This window comes from Protopterus annectens, chromosome 1.part2, assembly GCF_019279795.1.
Source record: "Protopterus annectens isolate FY-2018-M chromosome 1.part2, PAN1.0, whole genome shotgun sequence".
Taxonomy (NCBI): domain Eukaryota; kingdom Metazoa; phylum Chordata; order Ceratodontiformes; family Protopteridae; genus Protopterus; species Protopterus annectens.
In genome coordinates, this window is record NC_056727.1 from 560,045,005 (window position 1) to 560,069,139 (window position 24,135).

At 43.0% G+C, this 24,135-nt stretch overlaps 1 protein-coding gene across 1 annotated transcript in view; it reads left to right on the forward strand.

Moving 5' to 3' along the window:
• ACSS1 (acyl-CoA synthetase short chain family member 1) overlaps positions 1-24,135 on the forward strand; it is a 1,456,620-nt gene that overhangs the window by 1,321,173 nt on the left and 111,312 nt on the right. The window contains exon 13 of the mRNA XM_044057731.1: positions 428-549. Within this exon, the coding sequence (XP_043913666.1) occupies positions 428-549 (122 nt within the window). The remainder of the gene's footprint in view (positions 1-427; positions 550-24,135) is intronic.

The window sequence follows — 24,135 nt, forward strand, 5'->3', positions numbered from 1 at the left end:
TTAGAGCAACATAGGCTATATGCTTTATATTCATAAGATCAGCAACTAGAATATCAGTTTTTAAACTGATAAATATGAAATGTATCTTGGAAGACTGGCCAAGTAACAAAACTTAATGACAGTGCTTTTATATTGCACCCGTCCTGCTCCATGTAAAGGGCTTCACCTCCCACTTAATTATTCTAACTGTGAGTTTGCATATTGTCAGGGAAGAGGGCACATCCTTTTCTCAAGACTCTGTAATCTGTCAGTTACAGTAAACTACAGTCTTCTGAAGTTCAGGCGTGTTTGTGCAAATAAAAGTAAAAATTTGATTGTCAGTTTTATATACAGCAACAAGACAGAGACGTGAATTTACAGTGAACCAGATTATAAATGAGTGTGTGACTATCTGCTAGTAGTGAATCATGTTGTCCTTCCTTTTCAGTTCCATTTGCATTTGTTGTCCTAAAAGATGATGTTTCTCGCGCAGAGAAGGTTGTTGTAGAGGAACTAAAATCCATGGTCACATCTAAGATTGCAAAATATGCTGTACCAGATCACATTGTTGTAAGTACTTTCTTACACTGCTTATTCCTGAAATACATCAAAATAAATTAAATTGGTTGTGCAGTTGGCCAGTATACTGTTATACATACAGGCTTTATTCCTGAACTTCCACTGAGCTGTCTGCATGTCTGATCAGCATGCTTTTATATCTATCATTTTATTACCTGGAATAGTCAATATCAGGATCAAGTCAAGTCCAATGAAAAGTAAATAGATGACAGACGAAGGAAAAGAATTAGCTTCTCAGTAACAAAACTCAAATGATAGAGGAGTAACTGGCAAATCTACAATGGGACCAGCAAGTTCTGGGAGATGTTATTCTTCTTTCTGTAGGAAGACCTGTGAGCAAGTATTGTGATATGAGGTCAGATGGCATTATTTCAGTCCTTAGAACTTGGTAGATTTATGAATTCAAGCATTCATGTGTTTATTCAAGTACTTTAACTCTAACTTTCTGGCTATTCTCAACCAACATGCTCCAACCAGATTAATTAGAGTTAAAACCAGCTCTGCCCCATGGCTTTCAAAAGCAACCAAACACAAAATGTACCTTAGAAATAAACACTGGGCCAAATGGAGAATGACTAAAAACCCTGTTGACCAACAAACCTTTAGACAGTTAAGAAATGACACTAAGAAAGCTATACTCTCTGATAAAAAAAAATACTACCTACAATTCCAACAAACTAATCAAAACAACCCTCAAAAATTCTGGACTAGCATTAATCAACTACTCCACCCAGGTCAATCCACCACACCTAACCCTCAAGACACTGACCATACTAACCCCATAAATACAGCCAATACATTCAATACCTTCTTTACAAATACTATCCAAACACTGGCTAGTCAGCTAACACCTAATAGCTTCACTCTACCCACCTATAACTCTACCTCACCCCCCCCTTTTCATTTACAACCTGTCCCAACTACATACATTCAAACCCTCATACAAAAACTAAAACCATGCTCTCCCTCTGCAGATCAACTACCTGCCGATTTTCTACAGCTATCAGCCAAATCCATAGCTTATCCTGTTTCCATTCTGATCAATAAGACGATTACCGAAGGTCACATACCTAGCCTATGGAAAGTCTCTCATATTATCCCTATCCATAAAGGCGGAAACTCTAATGAGCTCTCCAACTATCGTCCTATTGCCCTTCTCTCCCCCCTAGCAAAGATCATGGAGAAATGTATCCATAGGCAATTACTTGACCACTTAACGCAAAATAACTTACTTTCCAGCTGTCAACATGGTTTCAGACCTTCACACAGTACTACCACTGCCCTCCTTTCCTTTATAGATTATATTAACAAAAATCGTAACCTTAATAACCTCTCTTCGGCACTATTCATTGACCTGTCTAAAGCATTCGACATGGTCAATCATCAGATTTTCCTCAACATACTAGAATCACTATTATTTGATGCACCTTCTATAAAATGGTTCCAGTCCTACCGAGATAAAAGACAACAGGCAGTTATTTGGCATAAGACTCTTTCTACCCTCCAACCAGTTACACTGGGTGTCCCTCAAGGGTCTATACTTGGACCTCTCCTCTTCTCAATATTTATTAATGACCTTCATCTAGCCATCCCCCAAGCCACATGCATACGATATGCTGATGACTCGACACTTATATGCTCAGCCAAATCCACATCTGAACTTCTCTCTCTTACCCAGAAAGTATTTAACACAGCTGAACAATGGTTTACACAACGTTGTCTTCTTTTGAACCCCCAAAAAACTAAACTCCTCCTCTTTAATCCAACCCACAAGTCCTCTCCACTTGATTTCTCAGTTATATCCACTAACGGCACTATCATATCACCTGACACATTACCAAACTACTGGGAATCACCATTGATAACAACTTAAACTTTGACATCCACATCAACAATACAATAAAAACTGTCAACAAAAAACTTGGCTCCCTCTATATAATTAAATCATACCTTTCTCCCACAGCTAGAACAACTATAGCCCATACTCATCTAATCTCTACCCTCCTCTATGCCTCACCTATTTTTACTAACCTTTCTAAAAATAACCTCAGCAAACTGGAAACTTCCTACAATAACATTGCTAGATTTGCAACAGGTAACCCTTACAGAACCCACCACTGCTTAAATATAAAGCAGCTGGGATGGCTTGAACTACAAAACTTGATTAAATTCTATCAACTAACCATCGCCCATAAAACTCTGTATAAACCTTCCTGCACTCCTAGTCTATCTATCCTCATCACTCCATACACAAATCTGAAATCACTGCGTTCTTCTCACAAAAATCTTCTATACATTTCTAAACCTAACAACAAAGCTGGCGAATCTCTCTTCTCCAGTGCTGTTGGAAAAGCCTGGAATCTTCTCCCCAGTGACCTTTCCTCTCTTCCCTCTCTATCACTCTTCAAAAATAGACTAAAACCCTACCTTAGAACACACTGGTTGTGCCCCTGTACTAAACCTGACTAGGCTACTATCTATCTAATTGAACTAAACTCTGCCTAGCCCTCACTACTCAGAAATTAGTACATATTTTATCCCTATAAATTCTGTTTTCCTCCCAAACTACACTGTGCGGAATCTCCCTTTACATTTCCTACTGAAAAATGTATTTGTTTTCTTCCTTTTACATTATGCATATACTTAACCTGCCTCCCCTCTAGACCTTATTCTTTCTATTTATAAATGACTTATAACTGCATAGTGTAAAGTAGAAGCATTCTGGCACTACAAGTTTTTTGTTTATCCTCACAGAATAATATATTTAACCTGCAATATATTTTTTCTTTTTATATATAATTAATTCTGCTATTTAGTTATCTTTCCTGTTATTTTTTGTGTTTAGGTACCTGAAATCTGCTAGTTTAATATGAATATTTTCATTTAGTCTTATCTTGTATATTGATTACTAAGTTTTTCATTTATCTGTATTGGAGCTTATCTCCTCGGGCCTCTACTGAAAATGGACATGTATCCAGTTAGATTAGCCCGGTCAACAAATGTAAAATAAATAAATAATAAATAATTATTTATTTATTGTTGACTGAGATATCCTACCCAGCAGAGCCCATTTGAGAGCTAGAGTGAAAAGCTCTGTAACAGATCAGATATTATTTTATGTTATATTTAATTAAATGTAATTGCAATATTTCAGTTAACATTTTATTTACAAATTTATTGTATGCAAATAGTCTGGTATTGAATATACATAGACAATACTGTAGAACAGGCTCCATTAAACAATTTTAGTAAATGTGATTAAACATTTGACTATTTATATTCTTAAATTCAAGTTTAAGTGCTTGAACCAAAGCACTGTAGAATCAAAGTAAATTCAAACCAAAGGAAAAAAATGGCTTTGCTGCACAGTCCATGCTTTCTCAGTCCTTGGTGCCAAACTGTGTGAATCATTCCCTTCTTTTTTTAAGATCATTCCTCTTACCCTGTTTTTCTTTCTCAAATAAAAACACATTTGAAGACTAGGAAAATGCTGTCTCTCTGGTCATATAACTTAAACTGTACATTCCGTGCCCTGACTTTGTTTTTGTTTGTTATTCTTTCAGCATGCCAACTCTGAGGCCACTCTGTATATAATGCATGTATATATTGCGGTTTTCAGTGACTCTGTATATCATTTCATTTATATATTGCCTTTGTACCCTCAAGCCTAATATGATATTCACTTTCTGTGTAATATATTTATGTATTGCATATTGTTATTGACTCTGTATAGAATGTCATGTATCTGTTGTGTTAGCCCAAGGTGGATAATGAAATGGATCCAGTGGTATCAATGCTCTACCCCGGTTAACGTTAAATTTAAAATAGATAAAAATAAAATAAATAGTTGTTCAATAAAACATGAAATACATTAAATAAATTGATGGTAAAATTGAGATAAATAAAACAAATACAAAACTCAGTAAATAAAACAGAGTAAGAGTAAAAACAGCCATTAAAGCAAACAGATTTCAAGTTTAGGTATCTTCTTCTTTCGGCTTTTCCCGGTTAGGGGTCGCACAGTGGATCACCTGTCCGCTCATGATTGGCAGTGGAGTTTTACGGTGTCGAGTTGCCAGCCCGGCGCCCAGCCTTCCATAGAAGGCACATACACACTCACACCTAGGGCCAATTTAGAGTATCCAATCCACCTACAGCATGTCTTTGGGATGTGGGAGGAAACCGGAGCACCAGGAGGAAACCCACACAACCACAGGGAGGACATACAGACTCCGCACAGAAAGCACCCAAGTTCAGGTATATGACAGGCAATTAAGTAGGCCTTCAAGGAATGCTTGAATCCACTCAGTATTGCAGACCACAGCCAACCAGTTATTAGGTTCTAGAACCTTTAGCCCTGATGGACAAAGGCACACATCCTAGAAAATTCACATCTAGCCTTTGGAACTGCTGACACCACTAAGAAGCTAAGTGCAAACACGGTTAAGCTAATAATTTGTTGGCAGGTCCTCCAAGCAATAAGGATGAATGCCATGTAAGGCTAGATAAAACAAGATAAGAACTTTATATATTAGTCTGTGTTGGATGTGCAGCCAATGCACGTTGCACAGGACTGTTTTACTATAATGCTATCTCTAGACTCCAGTAAGTAGCTGGGCTGTGGAGTTTTGCACAGACTGTAGATGACCAGGATCAGAATCTGGCACCCCTAGGTACAGGGAATTATAGCAGCCTCAATGAGAGGGCACCACTGTAGGGGCATCAAAGACTGGAATGAGTTGTTCAATGAGGATGGTGCTCTTGCAGTGTAAACAAGAAGATTTTACAGTAGCTGAAGTCTGGTCCTTTAGGGGAAGCTTGTCATCAAGATGTACTACCAGGTTCCACACCCTAGACACAAAGTGCAATTTATTACCACTGTAGTTGATAATGAGAGACAAAATTGGCAAAAAGAAGCCTCTAAATGTGAGAAATATAACATAACAACTATCTTCAAAATGGTGAACTGTAGATGATTATTGGCCTTCCAAGAGTTGGCTGCATTCCATGTCACTGGGAAGTGAGATAGGCTGTGCAAAGAAGAAAAGTGTCATGCCATCAGCATAGTAGTGTTATTGAAAGCCTGTATTTCAGACTATGTCCTAAAGGAAACATATACACAGTAAAAGGTACTGGCTCAAGTTTGGAACCCTGAGGAATACTATATTCTAGAGTGTAAAAACCAAAGAAGTTAATCCCAGACACTACTCTCTGCATTTGTTCAGATAGGTAGGAGACAAACCTGTCCAAAACAGCACTAGTGATGCCAGAGCAACGTTTTAGATGATCCAGCAGAATCAATGGTCCACAGTGAATGATCAAGAACCAGAACAAGGTAATACTGTTTATCCCTCACCATAAAGAGACTGTTAATTACTTAATGAAAATGATATTAGTGATGTGTCTTTGTCAAAAAAGCAGAATGTAATGGGTCACTGAGGTTATTATCTCTCAAACAACATTCTAGCTGTATATGCCATCAGAGTAGTTTTGAAATAGGTTGATACATGTCCAGCTTGGCATTATCTAAATTGGCCTTTTTGAGGATAGGCATATTCTTTAACTGAGATGGAAATACCCATCCTGTAGAGAAGCAAGGGCAGTCTGCTATAGGGTGGGACCTAGTACCACGCTACAAGTTAGTAAACAAGTCTAGTGGTGCAGGGATTAATTCCACAAGTAGGGGTGCTCTTGTTGGAAATAACATAGATAAAAATCATGATCAGGCAGGGAAAAAAATCCCCCCAACCCAAATATGAAATCAGATGCCTAGGACCACTGTCACAACCCTGGCATGCACTCTGGGGTTCACTTGATCTGATGAGGGTATGTCTGACAGCAAAATACTTTCCAGCTAATCACATCCCTCATTGAATAAAGCCTTCCACGTCGTGAGGCATGCCGGACTGCACTGCCTCTCTGTCACCCAAAAGGGTCCAGCCAGTTGGTTTGATGCTGCGGCAGGTGGCACAACTCAAGCCTCTGACTAGTCCAGTGGAGTTCACAGAACACAGAATCAAACTGTGGGTCAAGTGGAATCACGTCAATTGGTCATACATAGCATGGAGATGGAATGTTGAGAAAGGATGTAAGAGTCTGTTATAGACCTGCACAAACTCATCCAGGCAGGTCGTATACAGTCATGGAAGAGGTCAAGCAGAATCGGTCTCAGAAATCCAGAGTGATTGGATTGAGCCTCCTACACTGCATGAAAGTCAGGTCCCAATTTCAGCCTGGGGTCGGTCAGCCATAAATCGTGTATTGAAATGGTCTGACTGTGTGACAGGTTTCACTAACAAATTATTAATCAAGTCGCTAATTTTGAAAATCATCCAGCTTCTGTCCCAATTTGTGGCTAACAGAAGTAGCCACCTGAGCAGATCTGTATCCCTTCATAAAATAGAGTAATTCTATAGCAAAAGCCACCAACTCCAGTTTAACACTGATGTTAAAGTCTCTCAGTATAAGCCAGATGGGAGATGTGAGCACCACAGAGACAAGGACGCCAGTGAACTCTTGAAAGAATGTCTTCACACAACCTGGTGCACACACAACCTGATTCAGGCCAAATCATAGCACCATGACAGCCCTCCTGTCCTTTCTTGAGACGGTTAATAGAGCACGCGACTCCGGCCACATTGTTTCCACCTTACTACTAGACCTCTCCAAGGCCTTCGATACTATTTCACATAGCCTGCTCCTATCCAAACTATCAGAACTTAACCTTTCTCCCACCTCCATAAATTGGTTCTCCAGTTATTTATCAAACAGACACCAAGCCGTAATATGGAAAAAGGCCACTTCCTCTTTCCTTACTACCCCCACTGGAGTTCCCCAAGGATCTATTCTTGGTCCTATCCTCTTTAATATATTTATAAATGACTTCCACAAATCCATCCCACTTGCAAACATCATCCAATATGCAGACGATTCTACAATTATCTGCTCTGCCACCTCCCCCTCTCTTCTCCAAAAGCTGACTCAGGAAGCTTTCTCAATTACTGAGCATTGGATGAAAATAAATCACTTGGCACTCAACACCTCCAAAACAAAACTAATGGTATTTACCCCCTCCAAATCTACTTCTTTTGACACAAACTCTTTCTCAATTACCAGCCAAAACAACTCACCCTTGGAACTGGTATCTGAAACCAAGCTACTAGGTGTTCTAATTGACAATCAACTTAAATTCAACTCCCATCTACAACTAAATATTAAGAAAACACATCAAAAACTAGGTATGCTCTACCGTCAAAATCAGTATCTTACTAGTTCCTCCAAATCCACTCTCGCTTCCTCCTTTCTCATTCCTCTCTTCTCTACGGTGCTCCATTACTGACTAATCTTCAGTCCTCTCTAAAAGCCAGCTTTCCTCCTGTTATAACAAAATTGCCAAATTCGCTAATAGCCATAGGTCCTCCACCCACCACTGTTCCTCTCTCCAAAAACTAAATTGGCTCGAACTACCTAATCATCTTAACTATATACAGCTGACTTTAGCTCATAAGCTTATTTTCAACCCTCTCTTTGTCCCTCTCTGTCTTCTGCCTTCAAAATGCACCTTCCAAATAGAGTCTTAAGGTCCAACAATCAAAACCTACTAGAAGTCCATAAACCATCTCACCCCCCAGGTAAACACTTATTATCCTCTAACCTTTCCCGTTTCTGGAACTCACTCCCACCATCCATCCGTACCACCTCTAATCACTACCTATTCAAAAAATCTCTTCACTCACATCTTAGGTCCCAATGGGATTGTTCTTGCTCCCACCCCTCATAAATATATGTCATCCTACCTCCTGTATGCATTCAGGCTCAACTTTACCTAACAAAGCTTGTTTCCTTCTGAATAATTACACTGTAATGTAATGTTGTGCTCCTTCTCCAACACAACTCTGCTATGTTATCACCTTATTGTCTCAGCTCACGTACATCACATTAATATTCATTTATTGTATTTTTGAATACTTCTTGACTTTTGAACTAAATGTTTTACCCACTACTTGTATAATTTAATAATAGTTAGCTATCTTGTGAATGTAACTCAGTTTTTATGTGCTGGAGCTTTTCTCCCCAGGACTCCATTGAAAACGGGTTCTTTTGGCCCAATGGACTATCCTGGTAAACCAACTGCAAATAAATAAATAAATAATAAATAAATAAATAAAGTGAGTAGTCACTAATAGTTTGCTGTTGAACCACTGACCTGCAACTTGATTTTACCCAGTTTAATGGATAACTAGTAAACTGTCACAGCCCCAACTGTATCACAGGATAGCCTATGGTCGCTAAGACCAAAAGGATAATACCAAAATTGTTATCCAGTCAGGTTTCTGTAGATCCTTGCCATGCAACAGGACAGGTAAAAATACCTATCATGTTGTAGTCGGACCTGGCTTTAAAGTACGACATCTTTGCCAGGTGTCCAAGAGATTAGGTCCATCTATCATCACACTCATATTCATGAGATCCATGGGTACCTCAGACAGATAAGAAATAAATCTTATCAGTGTACTGTTAGTCATCCGATTGGAAACTGCAATGAACAGGCATAAGCTAATGTTCTTACTCTGGGATCCTGCAGCAAAAAACAGCAGCCCCACCTGCTCCTGCTTTTCTTAAGAATACCAAGTTTTCATCAATACAAAAGCACAACTGGACAGTTTTTGTAGAGGTAAATGGGCGAAGGACCAATAAATAATGCCTTCTTTGTGCAATAGTAAAATCCTTTGCAGAATAATTATGATTAGGTAAGTCAGTTTCATAACAAAACCTGCATATATTAACCAGGTCAATTTGGATAAATAAAATCCCAATGTTTAATACATCTGAAAATAAACAGGAAAGCAAGTTAAAATTAAGTTATAGACTGATTCATTAAATGCAAACCACTGAGTTAGAAGTAAATAGCAACCATTAATGTAGTAAATCAAAGGTCCCAAAAACGAAAATAAGTTAGCAACTAGAATTTGAAAGATTTTTAGAAAGACAAAACTGGAGAAAAAGCAATTCCTTTATAAAAATCCAAATAAGAACCACTGATGTGAATTAATAGTCATCCAGGATGGATGTAGGGGGAACATTTAAATGTAATTAGAATCAGTTTGATAAAGTGGGTCAAAGATTGAACATAGAGAAAGGGCACACAAGTCACTGGGGGACACCTACAGGAAGATTTGGAAATAAGTAGTAAACAATGGATACAGCAATCTTCAGTGAAGACTTAGGCAGATGAATAACAGCACATTCTGCATGAAGGGCATGATTTCTTCTGTTAATACAGCATCAGCATCTCACTTTTGGCACTAATTTAATATTGCTGTTACTTTGCAATGTACATACTGTTGTGAGCAGGAAACAGTGTTTCTGTCTAAGCTGTACTTGTCATCTATATAGCAATTGTTAATGCCAGTAACCTCTTTATCGTATATTCATTCCTCCATCTGTCCCAAATGTTTTTGATTTCTATGATCCCAATGATTGCCACTTACTCAGGTAAAGCATTCCATGTGTTTACCACTGTGATTGTTAAAGGATCCTTTTTTCAGGTCCCAACATAAGTAATCTGCAGCTAATGTCGCCTCCATCCGCTTCAGCTCTGTTCCCCTCACGGACTCTCTTGAAGATCAGATATATGCAGATAATGTCCCATTTGTCCCTTCTTGCTTCCGAGCTTATACAGTCCTGATCTTTCTAGCCTATTATTGCAAAATGAACCCTTCACTTCAATTGCAACTTACATTGCCTTTCTGTGCATCCTCTAATAAGTACCTCAGTTGGGACTGCACTTTTGCTGTGTAGAGCAGTGGGAATATGACCTCCTTGCTCCTGTTATTTATTACTCACAGGAGGTGGCCCATCATTTTCTTAACTTTCACCGCATACATCTCACTTTGAATCTGGTAATCTGTCTACGAGGCCTCACTTTGATGGATTCTGAGTAGGGTGATACTTCTCCACCAATCAGAATGCTTATTTTTTAGCAAAAGGCTGTGTTCAGGGATGTTCATGTGGCTGGTCAACACACACACACCATTTTGCTCTTGCCAAGATAACACCCACAAAGATACTTTACTAAAGGGATACAAGGCCCAAACAATAACTCATACATGGACTGACTCAAAGCCCTGTATCCTACAGACTGCTAAGATGTGACCTGTGTCTGGCATACAAGGCATCCTGTGACCCACTGCCGATAGGTTTACTGCACATGAGCAAGTCAAATGGCATCAGAAATACTCAGGTTAGAGATATAAGCCTTTTCTGCAACATCAACAGAACAGTTTGGAGGGACAGATATATCTCATAGGGGATACCACTGCTCTGGAACAAACTCCCCATCCACGTAAAACAAAGCTCATCCCTGTCCATATTCATGCACAATTTAGATCTATGGATAAGAAAGAAAATCCCATGTATGGGTCCCCTCAGATAATCTACAGTGTGATACCAGTTATTCTCACTAAGGTTGTGTTTTTTCGCTATTTTTGGGTGTTAGTGTTGCTGTTAGGTCAGGCAGGTTCCCTTTTCCCTTTGCTTAACCTCCCCTTCGTCTTGCATCGCGTTTTTGTCTAAAAAAAAAAAAAAAAGTTTTGCTGCAGCAGTTAGAGTAGGCCTTCTCACCCTTCCCCATCCTTGCTAGTGAGTGTGTGTGAGTGGTGTTGTTGGGCTGGTTAAGGTCTTGTTCCTCGTACTTTACTTTGTTGGCATGGCAGATCAGCGCTCTAAACTGGTCTTCAGAAAATGCAGAGTGTGGCCATAAGTTGTCACTGACTGATGGCCACACTCTGTGTGTGTTGTGTTTGGGGGCAGCCAACTGCCCTATTTGTGCAGAGTTCAACCCCAGGGAACTGAAGGATCGCAAGGCTAAATTGATCCTTAAAGGACTTCTCCCTACTTCGGAGGCAGCTGCCTCCACTTCTATTACGGTCATGGCCGTGGCCACTTCTTCAGCCACTGTCTCCTCCACTCCCTCCCAGGCAGGGACTCAACCTCTGGTATGTAGGCCTGGGGACAGGGAGCCTAGAAAAGAGAAAAAAAGACAAAGACAGAGAGCGAGAGAGAGAGAGACAAGGGGAGGAAGAGATTCCCAGACCAGATGGATCCAGTGGGTCTTCCTCCTAAACAACAGGTAGTTTCCAGGCCAGTTTCTCCTTGGCTTCGATCACCCAGATTCTTGCCGGACCCGGAGGAGCGTAAACCTTTTTCCAGGACCTCTGTATATCGACCCTCCTGGTCAGTGTCAATGGCCTCATCGTGGTCCACCAGAAGTTTGAGTGAGGCAGAAATGGACAAAATGATGCAAAGATTTATTTGCACCCAGGTTCAGATAGGGATCCTGCCAGCCCCCTCTCCCTCTGGAGGGGGGGGGGGCTCGTTTCCCTTCTTTGCCCTGATATCTCCTTCTCCAGTCCGACCCCTGGTATCGGAGTTTTTGGATCCGAGAGGTCCCGGAGTCAGGGGGTTGGTGCCGATCTACTGAGTACCTCGACACCAGCTATTACCTTGAGTGCATTGGATCTGCCTAGTTCAGACCCGAGCGGCTCTTGGAGCTGAAGCCTGGGCGTCGGATCCGAGGGGTTGGGTCTTTCTCCTTTGGCGACGTTGTTGGGTCAGGGCCCTTCCCTCAGCATCTCTGCTCCGTTGGGCTTAGCTCCGATCCCCATGTCTGATCTGGGGAGAGCAGCCTCCTTATTAGTCTCTCGGGAGGCTTGCTCCCCCTCGGCTTTCGACGTGGTCGAGAGGGTTCTCTCCAGTGGATCGAGGCCATTGACTTTCCTCAGACTCTGCCCCAACTCCCTCGCCTTTGGATGCATCTTCAGCCATTTTGCCCATGCAGAAACAGCCTGTGCTCAATGTGCCCCAGACAGTTTCCCTTGAGGAACCACAGGTAGTTTGCGAGCCCTCTCCGAAGAGTCCCACTGAAGAGATTCCTCGCAAATGAACCTGCAAAAGGAGGCACCTGGACTCCTCTCCAGAGTCCCTCACTGAGGACACTAATTTGGAGGAAGGGAAGTGCTCCCCCAGATCACCCCCCCCTGATGATGTCTCCTTTGGAGACATTATGGAAATCCTGTGTCAGTGGGGGGGGTGGGGGGTTGTCCACCCCCAAGCCTTACTCGGACAAGTTGGTATTTCTGGAGGCCTTCGGCACAGGCCCATCTACCTCCTAGGTATCGCCTCCCCATGGATCCCTTGGTGGACCTTATTGCCACCAAGGCATGGAAGGAGCTGGTCACTGTTTAGCCAATCCCCAAGCCCCCCGACAAAATCCTGAGCCCTCCTATAGACAAACCTAGTTGGAACAAGGGGTACCCAGTGGATGCCATGGTGGTAGTGGCTGCCACTAAGAAAGAACTAGCCCAGGAAAGTTCTATGGTCCATTCCCCCCGACTGAGAGTCCAGGACAATGGACCATCTGGGAAATGGACTTATGCTTCAGCTACCTTTTCTATAAGGGCACTGAATTATCTGGCTCACGTAACCCGACTGCAGCGAGACCTGGTAAAGGAATTCACTGAGTCGCCCCCAGAGTCCGTGTCACTGGAGAATACATGCAATGGCAAATGGCCACTCTCAAAGCAGTTTTGAATACGTCCATGCACCTCCTTTCGGATGCCACTGAAGGAGAGGCAAGGGTGGCCGTGTCTGACATTGTCATGTGGTAACACGCCTGGCTCAGGCTATGTCAGTTTAAGGAACCCTTTATGGCGTCTTTCGCGAATGCCCCTTATGATGGCTCTTCCTTGTTTGAGAAGATGGTTTGTGAGACATGGGTCCACAGTGAAAAGGACAGGAAGACACTGTCTGCCGTCGGGATCTGCTTCTCTAACCTTAAAAGATCCTTTTCTAGGAATCAGCGGGGGCAAAAGAAGATGTGGTTCCGGAAGTCTCAGTATTCCCGGGACACTCAGGACTCATCTTCCCCCAGAGGTAAAGGGGGACAAGACAGATGCCGGCCCAGAGGTGTGGGGGGGTCCGAGAAATTTCGGATCTCAAGAACCATTCTTGGACAGGCCCGCACAGCAGCCCTGAGGAGTGCCCAACTGCTCTGCTCTGGAGGCAGTCGGGGGTCGTCTTTTGAAGGACCAGACGCATGGGAGTCTGTGTCATCAGACTGTTGGGTGCTTCAAATAATATCCAGAGGTTATGTCATTCCCTTTGTGGCTCCTCCCATTCCCCAAAACACCTCCCGGACGTACCACCCCTGCAAAGAGAGGTAGTAATACTCGAAATAGAAAAGCTGCTCAGAAAATGACTCGCCCATTCTGTCCCCCAGGCTCAATCTGGATCAGGCATCTATTTCAGATTCTTTTTAGTGCCAAAAAAGATGGGGGACCTAAGGCCTATTCTGGACCTTTCCACCCTGAACCTGTCAGTGCCAAACAGAAGTTCTGGATGGTCACTCTACAATCCATCTTGCCTTACCTGCAGGAGAATGACTGGATGTGCTCAGTAGATCTCCAGGATATGTACTACCATATAAAGATGCACAGAAGCTCCAGGAGGTTCCTCCACTTTCGGCTAGGGGCCAATCACTATCAATTCCAAACCCTACCCTTCAGTCTCACCACAGCCCCCAGGGTGTTCACCAAGGTAATGACATAGTATCAGCTCACCTGAGGTTTCAGGGGATACAGGTCTACCCATACCTGGATGATTGGCTCCTTGCCACTCCCACCAGGTGTTTACTTTCTCAGGCCAGAGACTATTTCCTGAAATTGTCAGACTTGCAGGGCATTACTATCAACATACCCAAGTCTTCTCTAGACCCTGTTCAGGTCTTAGACTACATAGGAGCGAGAATAGATACGTTACAATCCAGAGAGAGTTTGAAACTTATGGCTTCATGTGTCAGTGATCCTTCAATCTCATCTTCCTCTAGCCGATGCAGTTTTACGAGCCCTAGGTTCCATGACAGCCACCATTACTCTTCTCCCCTGTGTTCGTCTACATATGTGGGTACTGCAGTGGACACTATTGGTTCAATGGTCACTACTAGATCTATCGTTGACACATCTGATTCATATAAGCAACGCTTGCAGTCAGTCCCCCCTCTGGTGGATACACTCCCCGGATCTAATCGAGGGACAAACTTTTATAGCAGCCCCTCCCCAAGCCACGGTGACCACAGTTGCCTTCCAACTAGGGTGGGGGGGACACTGCTTGGGCAGGACAGTCCAAGGCACATGGTCTCTGATCAAGACCAAATTGCATATCAATATTCTAGAGATGAGGGCGGTCTTGTTAGCGTTACAGGTCCTTCATGCCTTCCTTCCTCTGGGAACTATTGCAATTCAGACGAACAACATGTCAGTGGTCTGGCACATCAGCAAACAAGGGGGAACCAGATCTTAATCCCTTTGTCAGGAGCCCATGAGAGTGTGGGACTGGGCGATCCCCACCAACTGTTTTCTGGTAGCAAAACACATTCCGGGTCGATCCATCATACTGGCGGACACACTGAGCAGAACTATCCTGATGCCTTACGAATGGTCTCTGAATCCTTCTGTAGCAGAGCAGATCTTCCTTGAGTGGGATCAGCTTTGCTGCGATCTGTTTGCATCTCCTTCCAATGCAAAGTGCAGCGAGTTCTTCGCTCTGATCCCCCCACAGGGGGAGCCCCCCCGGGATGCTCTGGTCCATGCTTGGCCTCCCAGTCTTCTTTATACTTATCCCCCTTTACCTCATGACAATATTTCTCCAGAAGGCTCGCCAGTTGGGGAGCAGAGTCATCCTCATTGTTCCATTCTGGCCTCGCCAAGTTTGGTTTCCCTTTCTTTGGTCTCATCTTATAGTTCCTCCTTGGATCTTGGATCCGATACCTGATCTCATTTCACACCCCTCAAAGGTTCCTCAACAAGACCTTGGCAGTCTGAAGCTCACTACATCTTGGCTGCTCCAGTTCCGTTGATTGTTAGGACTCCCAGTCTGTCTTCCCCAGTTAAGACTATTCTGGTGGCAGCTCATAAATCATCTACCAGGAAAATATACCATCGCAAATGGAAGCATTTTTCTATCTGGGCTTCTCAGAGGGATTTAAACCCTTTCACAGCTCTTGTTCCAGCAGTCTTTGAGTTCTTGGCATACATTTTCCAGCATGGTGCCAGCTTATCCACAGTAAAAGTTCAACTGGCTGCCATTTCCAATTTCCATGTAGGTGAGTACATAGCTTCTTTAGCTTCCTCCAGACTTTGCAAAATCTTTATTAAAGGTACCTTTCATTTAAGATCCCCGGTTAAAGATCCTACCCCTCCTTGGGACCTTACCCTAGTTTCCAGCTTTGGTTGCTCCACCCTTTGACCCTGCTGCTTCTGTGGATTTGAAATTTTTATCTTGGAAGACGGCTTTTCTAGTGACTATTACCTTGGCTAGGAGACTGTCAGAACTCCAGGCATTATCTGTCAAACTTCCATATATGATTTTTCATAAAGACAGGGTTTCACTTCGTACCAATCCCTCTTTTCTGCCTAAAGTGGCCTCTGAAACAAATATCAGTCAATCAATCAATCAATCAATTTACCTGTTTTCTTTCCAAATTTTTAGAACAGGGATGAATATAAATTACATTTATTAGACGTGCATAGACAACAATGTTTCTACTTACATAGGACTAAAGCCTTTCGCAAGTCTGATCAGTTGTTTGTATCCTTTGCTACACCCTTTCTGGGCAAACCGGTTTCTAAGGTAACTATTGCCAGATGGATTTCCCTTTGCATCCTTCAGGTTTATAAAGACAAAGGTATGTCCCTTCCAGGTAGGATAAATGCTCATTCTACCAGGTCCATGGCTACGTCAGCTGCCTTTTGGTCTAGAGTGTCTTTAGATGATGTTTGTTCGGCGGCTACTTAGTCCTCATCTCACACTTTCATTTTTCATTATAAATTGGACATGGTTTCCAGGGGGAGAGCATCCTTTGGCTCCGCGATGCTCCGAAATATCCTACCATGAGGGCCACCCAAGGTTTTGTTAGCTGGGGACTCTGTCCCACAGGTTGATGATCAAATCAAGTCAACTACTTCAGATAAAGAAGTCATATACTCACCATAATGTTCCATCTGAGTAGTTGGACTTCATTTGTCATCAACCGTCTCTTCCCCTCCTTCCCCCTGACCTTCTCATTATGTTTTCTGCATTGGCAGGCAGGAGAGAGCGCCTTGAGGCTCTCTTGTTTATCTTTGTTAGTGAAGTTTTTTTGGATCGGGTTCCTGTGAGGGGTGTAGCAAACTTGATCTGTGGGAAGGAAGGAGATGGAGGGGTATTATGGGTAAGGGGAGGAGCTTGGAGCTCAGATCAGATGCTGGTGAAGCTGCTGTCTCAGATGACATCCCATAGGTTGATGACAAATGAAGTCCAACTACTCAGATGGAACTTTATGATGAGTACATAACTTCTTTTTATCAACCATGGGATGGCTAAGACCAGCCTAACACCAGATGGGATAGGTTAATTCAAGCACAAAAAGGGAAATTGGCTGGGTTTTAAATGGCTCGCAAGGGCAGCTAGCTTGGCAATTAGCTATGAACCTACAAAATGCACCTGATACGCAAGCACCCACATCCCCAGAGCCTTCCATTTCTTCTTTGCTGTGCGCACAGTTTGGATGTTGATCCGTGTTATAAAACGTAGATTCCTGTATTCACATGCCTAAGGATTGTAATAATTGCCTATATGGCCATTAGATTACAAGCTAAAACCAACATTGTCATTGTCTGTACTGTTTCAACAAAAAACATGGCTGTGAGAACACCACAAGTGCTATACGTTGAACCTGACTGCTCATTACTGAAGGCTGGAAAAGTTCTTGTCCACTTTATGAAGATCAACGCTGTCAAGAGCTCTATACTTGGAGACTGGAAGGGAGGAGCCCTCCCCACAACACCAGGAATCTGAGTGTGCGTCACCACAAGACCAGGTCCAGGCCAGAAGTTTCTCAGGATATATCTGATGTTCAGCCAGGCTCCTGAACCTTTCAGGCAGTGAGCTTAATGAGGACTTGAGTCTGAATCCATATTTGGTCTCAGATTAAGTTGTTTGGAGGTGGTGGAAGTGCACCTTTAGACTGCACTCTGTGGTCTGTTGCATGAGGTTGTTGTGCCTCCCCAAGAAAAATATCTTGGGGATTGACCCATTGAGTCATCCAATTATGGATCACGATACTCTCCCTTGCAAGCCACTCTAGCTGTATCTAGGAGGGTTCTGGTAATCATCCTGCAGTAGGGGCCTTGCTTCTTCCCATACAGTATTGTCTTTGGCTAATTTATGGTCTGGAACTGGTTCTCATTCCCCCAGCATTGAGCACAAGTCTGCAGTGTACTCTGTCCTACAGAATTCACACCTCCAGGAAGAAGGGATCTTGGTTCTTCCTTACTCCTGGCATTGTTTGAAAATTCAGAGACTCTTGAGACCACAATCTCCGAGTTGGACAGAGTTAATAACTCCATCTTCTCTCCCTGTACATCCCCTTAAGATGGCCTCTGCCTTGGAGATTCCACAGGTTAATGAAGAGTGTTTTGAATTAGCCATTTGCCCTCACCTTTCTGTCTAGAAAACCATAGAAGAGTTTCTAGGAAGAAGCTTGAGGAGTGTTGGATTATTCCTTCCCTGCAGCCTGTTATGAAGGATGCTATTTTTGCATCCAGAGACACCAAAATGTTACCCCATTAATCAACACATTGATGTTCTTTACCTCCACTGTAGCACAGAATGGAGCCACCTAAGATTCTGCCCTATTGACCCTCCAAGAAGGCTGATGCCCCTTACACTCCACTGTCAGAGTGGGCAGATTACTTTGCTAATCATCCTGATGCTGACTCCTGTGTGACATCTTTGGTTCAGCATAGGTCCTGGTGGCTACATGTTTCCTCCTTGCCATCATACAAAGAGTATAGCACTTTGAACAGTTGTGGCAAGATGTTTTTCTCCTCTGCCTCACTGGGGTACAGACATTCATCTGTTTGTTTCATCTGTCCCATTTCCATACACACCTAGATAGTAAGCACTAGATAAGTGAAAAGACCTCCCAGAATCTAAACCTAAGGAGGTTCTTCAGCTTGTGACCTTGTCTATAGTCTCCATAGTGGGATACCATGTGTTCCAGAACAAGTCTGACTGCATTGATTCCTTAGCTAGGGGTGGAGACTGTAGTGAGTGATTGTACAGGATGGCATGGCTGAGATTGTCCTTGCTTGAAGAGGAGTTCAGAAATGACATCCTAGATGACCATTTTTTGCAGACATGCTGTTCAGTCACCCTGCCTGCTAAGAGCTCTCTGGAGGGTCTGTATGATCTTCTTCTGCAATGTTCACCCATTCGTCTGCTAAATCTGGCCAGCCTCAAAAGAGAAAGAGGCTTCCTTGGCATCCAAGAAAGGTCTTTAAACACAATAACAGTCTTACTTTCTCCAATAACAGTGAAATCACCCAGGTTATCAGATCCTCTGGGGGGCGTCATAGCTTTCCTGACTGTGTTGTAGGAAATTTTGGAATTCAATTCTCCTAGCAATCAAACAAGAGCACACCCTGAAGGCATTAAAAAATAAACTCTCACCCACTCAACTATTGGCTCTGTAATTGCACAGCACCAGGCTAATTCTCTTTCCTCACGCAATTCCCGTATAATCTTCTACATACTTGTTACCTCAGCCTTGATACTGTACAGCTATAGCCAACCATATGTACCCCAACCACTTTCTGTTATCTGTGATCTCTCTCTAATATAACTGTCCTTAACAAGTACAAAAAACAGGCCTGTGCTGTAGACATTTATCTCTCCTCCTCCTCACTCCATTTATTCTGTCATATTCCCTGTAATTTCACTTACAGTACATCTCATTATTTAACACGGAGTTTCTGTTTAGCTCACAACCATTTTGTAAGACTGTTTCTCTTCTTCCTGTCTTATTATGTCTAATTTTCTCTTTTGGTGCAGATTTTAATACTCTTGTACACCCAGATTATGCTTTTGTCTTATTGTTATCATGTGTAACAACTGTAATTTATGATTTGTGTATCTGTACTTTTTTCTTGTATTCATAAAAAGAAATAGAGCATTTCATCCCAGACCTGCACTGAAAATGGGTCTTGTGTCTAGTTAGACTTTTCTGGTAAACAGCCATATGGATTATATCCTGATAAACTGTTAGACAGCTCAAACTGAGCTGACTAAAAGACATGTTTGGGCACTAGGCTGAGCCCTCAAAGGGCAATGCTAGGAACAAAAAAAAAAAACATAAATCTCCACACCCTGGCATAAAAAAGCACACCAGAAAACAAGGGGCATGGAGGGAGGGAGCTGTTACTGCAGCAGTTATCATTCGAACATCTACTGTTACGGTCAGTGTACTTACACAGCTGTACTATCTTCAGCATGCTGATCACTGCTGTAGTAGCCCAAGCTATATAGGTAGATCACTCTAGTTTACTACATATGGGAGGTGGAAGGAGAAGAGTCCAGGACCGCCAGGAGAATGGTCGTAGCAAAGCCTGATCTGGACCTAGAGAGGGAATCAAGCTTATGGGGCTTTGTAAAATGATGCGCAGAGGAACAAGTAGCAGCTTCTAGAATACTTCTAGAGTCCAACCATTTCCAAAAAGCCATACAGGAAGCCAAGGCTGTGGTGGCGTGGCCTTGAACCTGCCTGTAATAGTTTTGTTATCATGAGTATAATAGCCTTAGACAGCCATTTGGAAGCACTCACTTTTGAAACAGGTTGTACCTTTTTCTTAACTTTCAATTTCTCCAAGTCTTTTGGGTTTGTAATACCATGAGGGGAATGAACCCCATTCCTAAGTCAAAGTGTGATTCAAGTTCATGAAATTAGTTTCAATCTTTGATGTTAGCCAGAAGTGCTCTTTGCAGCACCTGCAGTGTGCCCAGTAGTGACTCCTTCTGCAGTTCATGGAGTTACATGTATCTGCAACATATTTAAGTATGATTGTAATTTTTTTAAGACCCATTGCTGCTACTGCTATTGGAACTGTGTGGATATCTTTCTTCCACATTGCCCTCATTTCTGCCTGCAATTCCTGGTATTTTATGACTTTGTGTCTCTATTTTATGACACTGTAGTCACTGAGTATAGCAATTTCATGATCAATGCTGCTTTTGTCTTTTCGTGGACTGCTATATCTGGTTTTCTCACATCTATCTTTTGAACTGTGGGTAACGGGTGATCCAGTGTGATATAAACTTCATCATTTTCTATGATGCTTTGTACCTCATGTTTCCAGTGTGTTTCAGTTACTTCAGTATTATGTTTGCACAATCCCCAGTGCAAGAGTCTTGCCACATTATCATCCCGTTCAGTATGCAGTCCTTCTTCCATTAGTGTATCACAACCAGCAACAAGATGTGCAACTGTTTCCAATTCTGTTTTACAAAACCTACATTTGTCTGTTTCTCCCACATGTTCAATGGACTTTGTAAATCAACATGTACGTAGTCCACTGCCTTCGGCCACCAATATTAACCTTTTGTCTTTTGGTTTAAATTCACCTCTCCTTAACCATTCATGTGTTGGATCCTGATCAACATGAGGTTGTTCCAAGAGATGTTCTTCGTCTTCCCTTGCTGCAGTCCTGACAATTGGGTATAGTCCGCGTCCCAGTCGGCCCGAATACCAGAGTATAAGGCTGACGTCGGTCATGGCGCCTTAGACTGGCGTCAGTACGTCAGGGTACTAATGCGCATGACCGGCGTCATTTCCTCAGTCTTTTTTGCCGCATGGTCCGATGCAGAAGCAATTTTGCGAGTGCAGGTTGGCGTTCTGAGATTTTCCGAAACCGGAGTTTCAGACCGAATACAGAGTTGGCTAAGTAACCCCGTTGGCGAACATTTTGATTTTTTCTTGCCTCAGTATTTAACCGGATGTCAGAAAAAGTGAATAACTGTATTTCTTGTGGGAAGCAGATACCGCATAGGGATTATCATACTTTGTGTATACCTTGTTTAGGGCCTGAGCACTGCGTTGTTGGTTGCCGCTCTTGTGCTAGATTTAACAAGCGCACTATTAAGAGGAGGCTTGATTGTGCTAGGTTAGTGTTTGGGAAGCGTTGCAATTATACTATGCCGTCGGATGCTCCGGCGCCTGCTTCATCTAAGGCGCAAGGACAAAACAGTGAAGTCTAGGGTGAGGAACCGGCAGTCCCGGACGTCGGTCCTTTAGAAGGCTCAGGGGAGCCAGAGGTTTTGCCAGGAGTCTCTATGGAGTCTCAGGCAGATACTTTACTGTTACAGGATGTGCCCTCTCAGGAGGTAGGCCAGGCTGAGGGGCTTCTCAGGTAACTGTTCTTCCCTCTCTTCCCAAGGTAGTTAGGGCCTCTCCTTCTGTTGCCAAAGCTTCTTTTAGAGGAAGGCCAAGTTCAGCTTCTGTGGGGCTTCTCCTAGCATTTCGGCTCTGTGCCTAAGAAACATATGCTTAAAATGGCAGAAGATTTGATTACTCTGATTAGAGGTTCTATGCCCCACCTGATAAGAGGCCTAGGGTGGAACAGGAGTTTGATAATTTTGAACAGTGTTCACAGGCTTCAGAGTCTTCTGTGGAAGACTTGCAAGAGTTTCCTACTTATTCTGATTCTGATGTGGATGATTCCACTCCTTCAGCTTCTCCTCCTGAGGATTTTTCATTTTCAGAGACTCTTCACTCCATGAGGGAGCACTTTAAATGGGAAGGCCAAGATTACTCTGACTCCAGAAAGGCTTAGGAATTCTTGTTTTGCCCAGCATAGGCCCTTAGCTATTCCTCCTGTGTTGAATGTGGTGGAGGATGTTTTTGCAGAAGCTTCTCTGAACCCTGATTCCTTGCCTCCTGCTCCTGTTAAGCCTGATAGGTATTATAGGGTGCCCGAAGCTCATAAGTATTTGTTTAAGAGTCCCAGGGCAGACCCAGAAACTGTTTCTCAGGGGCCTAAAGGTGTTAAAGCTTCTGTGGTTAAAAATCCTGTACCCTCTGATAAAGAGGCAAGGGCTTTGGATAGGTGGGGTAAGAAAGTATATACTTCTTCCACACTAGCCATGAGGGCGTTGAATTGTCAATTTCATATGCTGAAATATCAGAATTATCTCCTTTCACAATTGAAATCTAAGGTGGATGCTTTGGGAAGGTATTGAGTGTAAAGAATTGCTGGATTTGGTTCATGTGTCTGAACAAGTGGGTAAGCATTCTTTGCAGTGTGGTTTTGATGCTGTTCAGGCTTCCTCGAGGTGGCTGCTACTAGTTCTGTTCTTCGCAGACATGCATGGTTGAAGGATCAGAATTTAGCTGAACATGTTAAGACCAGGATTTTGGATGCTCCTTTACAGTCTGATGTGTTGTTTGGACCGCCTGTGGAAGCAGTTTTAAAGAAAATGGAGGACAAAGCTAAGTCTATGCAGACTGTTAAAGATTTTGCAGGTGCAGCCTCCAAGTTTAGTAGAAATTGGCCTGCTAAGGGGTGGACATATCCTGCTTATGGTTCCCAGTCTAGGGGTAGGTCTAGACGTGGTAGGGGCAGGGCTCAAGGTTCGTTTAGGCCTAGATCAGACAGTTCACCTGCTCAGACTTCTGGTGAGGGCAGGGGTCAGTCCTTTCGTAAACCTTCTCATTATGTTTTCTGCATTGGCAGGCAGGAGAGAGCGCCTTGAGGCTCTCTTGTTTATCTTTGTTAGTGAAGTTTTTTTGGATCGGGTTCCTGTGAGGGGTGTAGCAAACTTGATCTGTGGGAAGGAAGGAGATGGAGGGGTATTATGGGTAAGGGGAGGAGCTTGGAGCTCAGATCAGATGCTGGTGAAGCTGCTGTCTCAGATGACATCCCATAGGTTGATGACAAATGAAGTCCAACTACTCAGATGGAACTTTATGATGAGTACATAACTTCTTTTTATCAACCATGGGATGGCTAAGACCAGCCTAACACCAGATGGGATAGGTTAATTCAAGCACAAAAAGGGAAATTGGCTGGGTTTTAAATGGCTCGCAAGGGCAGCTAGCTTGGCAATTAGCTATGAACCTACAAAATGCACCTGATACGCAAGCACCCACATCCCCAGAGCCTTCCATTTCTTCTTTGCTGTGCGCACAGTTTGGATGTTGATCCGTGTTATAAAACGTAGATTCCTGTATTCACATGCCTAAGGATTGTAATAATTGCCTATATGGCCATTAGATTACAAGCTAAAACCAACATTGTCATTGTCTGTACTGTTTCAACAAAAAACATGGCTGTGAGAACACCACAAGTGCTATCGTTGAACCTGACTGCTCATTACTGAAGGCTGGAAAAGTTCTTGTCCACTTTATGAAGATCAACGCTGTCAAGAGCTCTATACTTGGAGACTGGAAGGAGGAGCCTCCCACAACACCAGGAATCTGAGTGTGCGTCACCACAAGACCAGGTCCAGGCCAGAAGTTTCTCAGGATATATCTGATGTTCAGCCAGGCTCCTGAACCTTTCAGGCAGTGAGCTTAATGAGGACTTGAGTCTGAATCCATATTTGGTCTCAGATTAAGTTGTTTGGAGGTGGTGGAAGTGCACCTTTAGACTGCACTCTGTGGTCTGTTGCATGAGGTTGTTGTGCCTCCCCAAGAAAAATATCTTG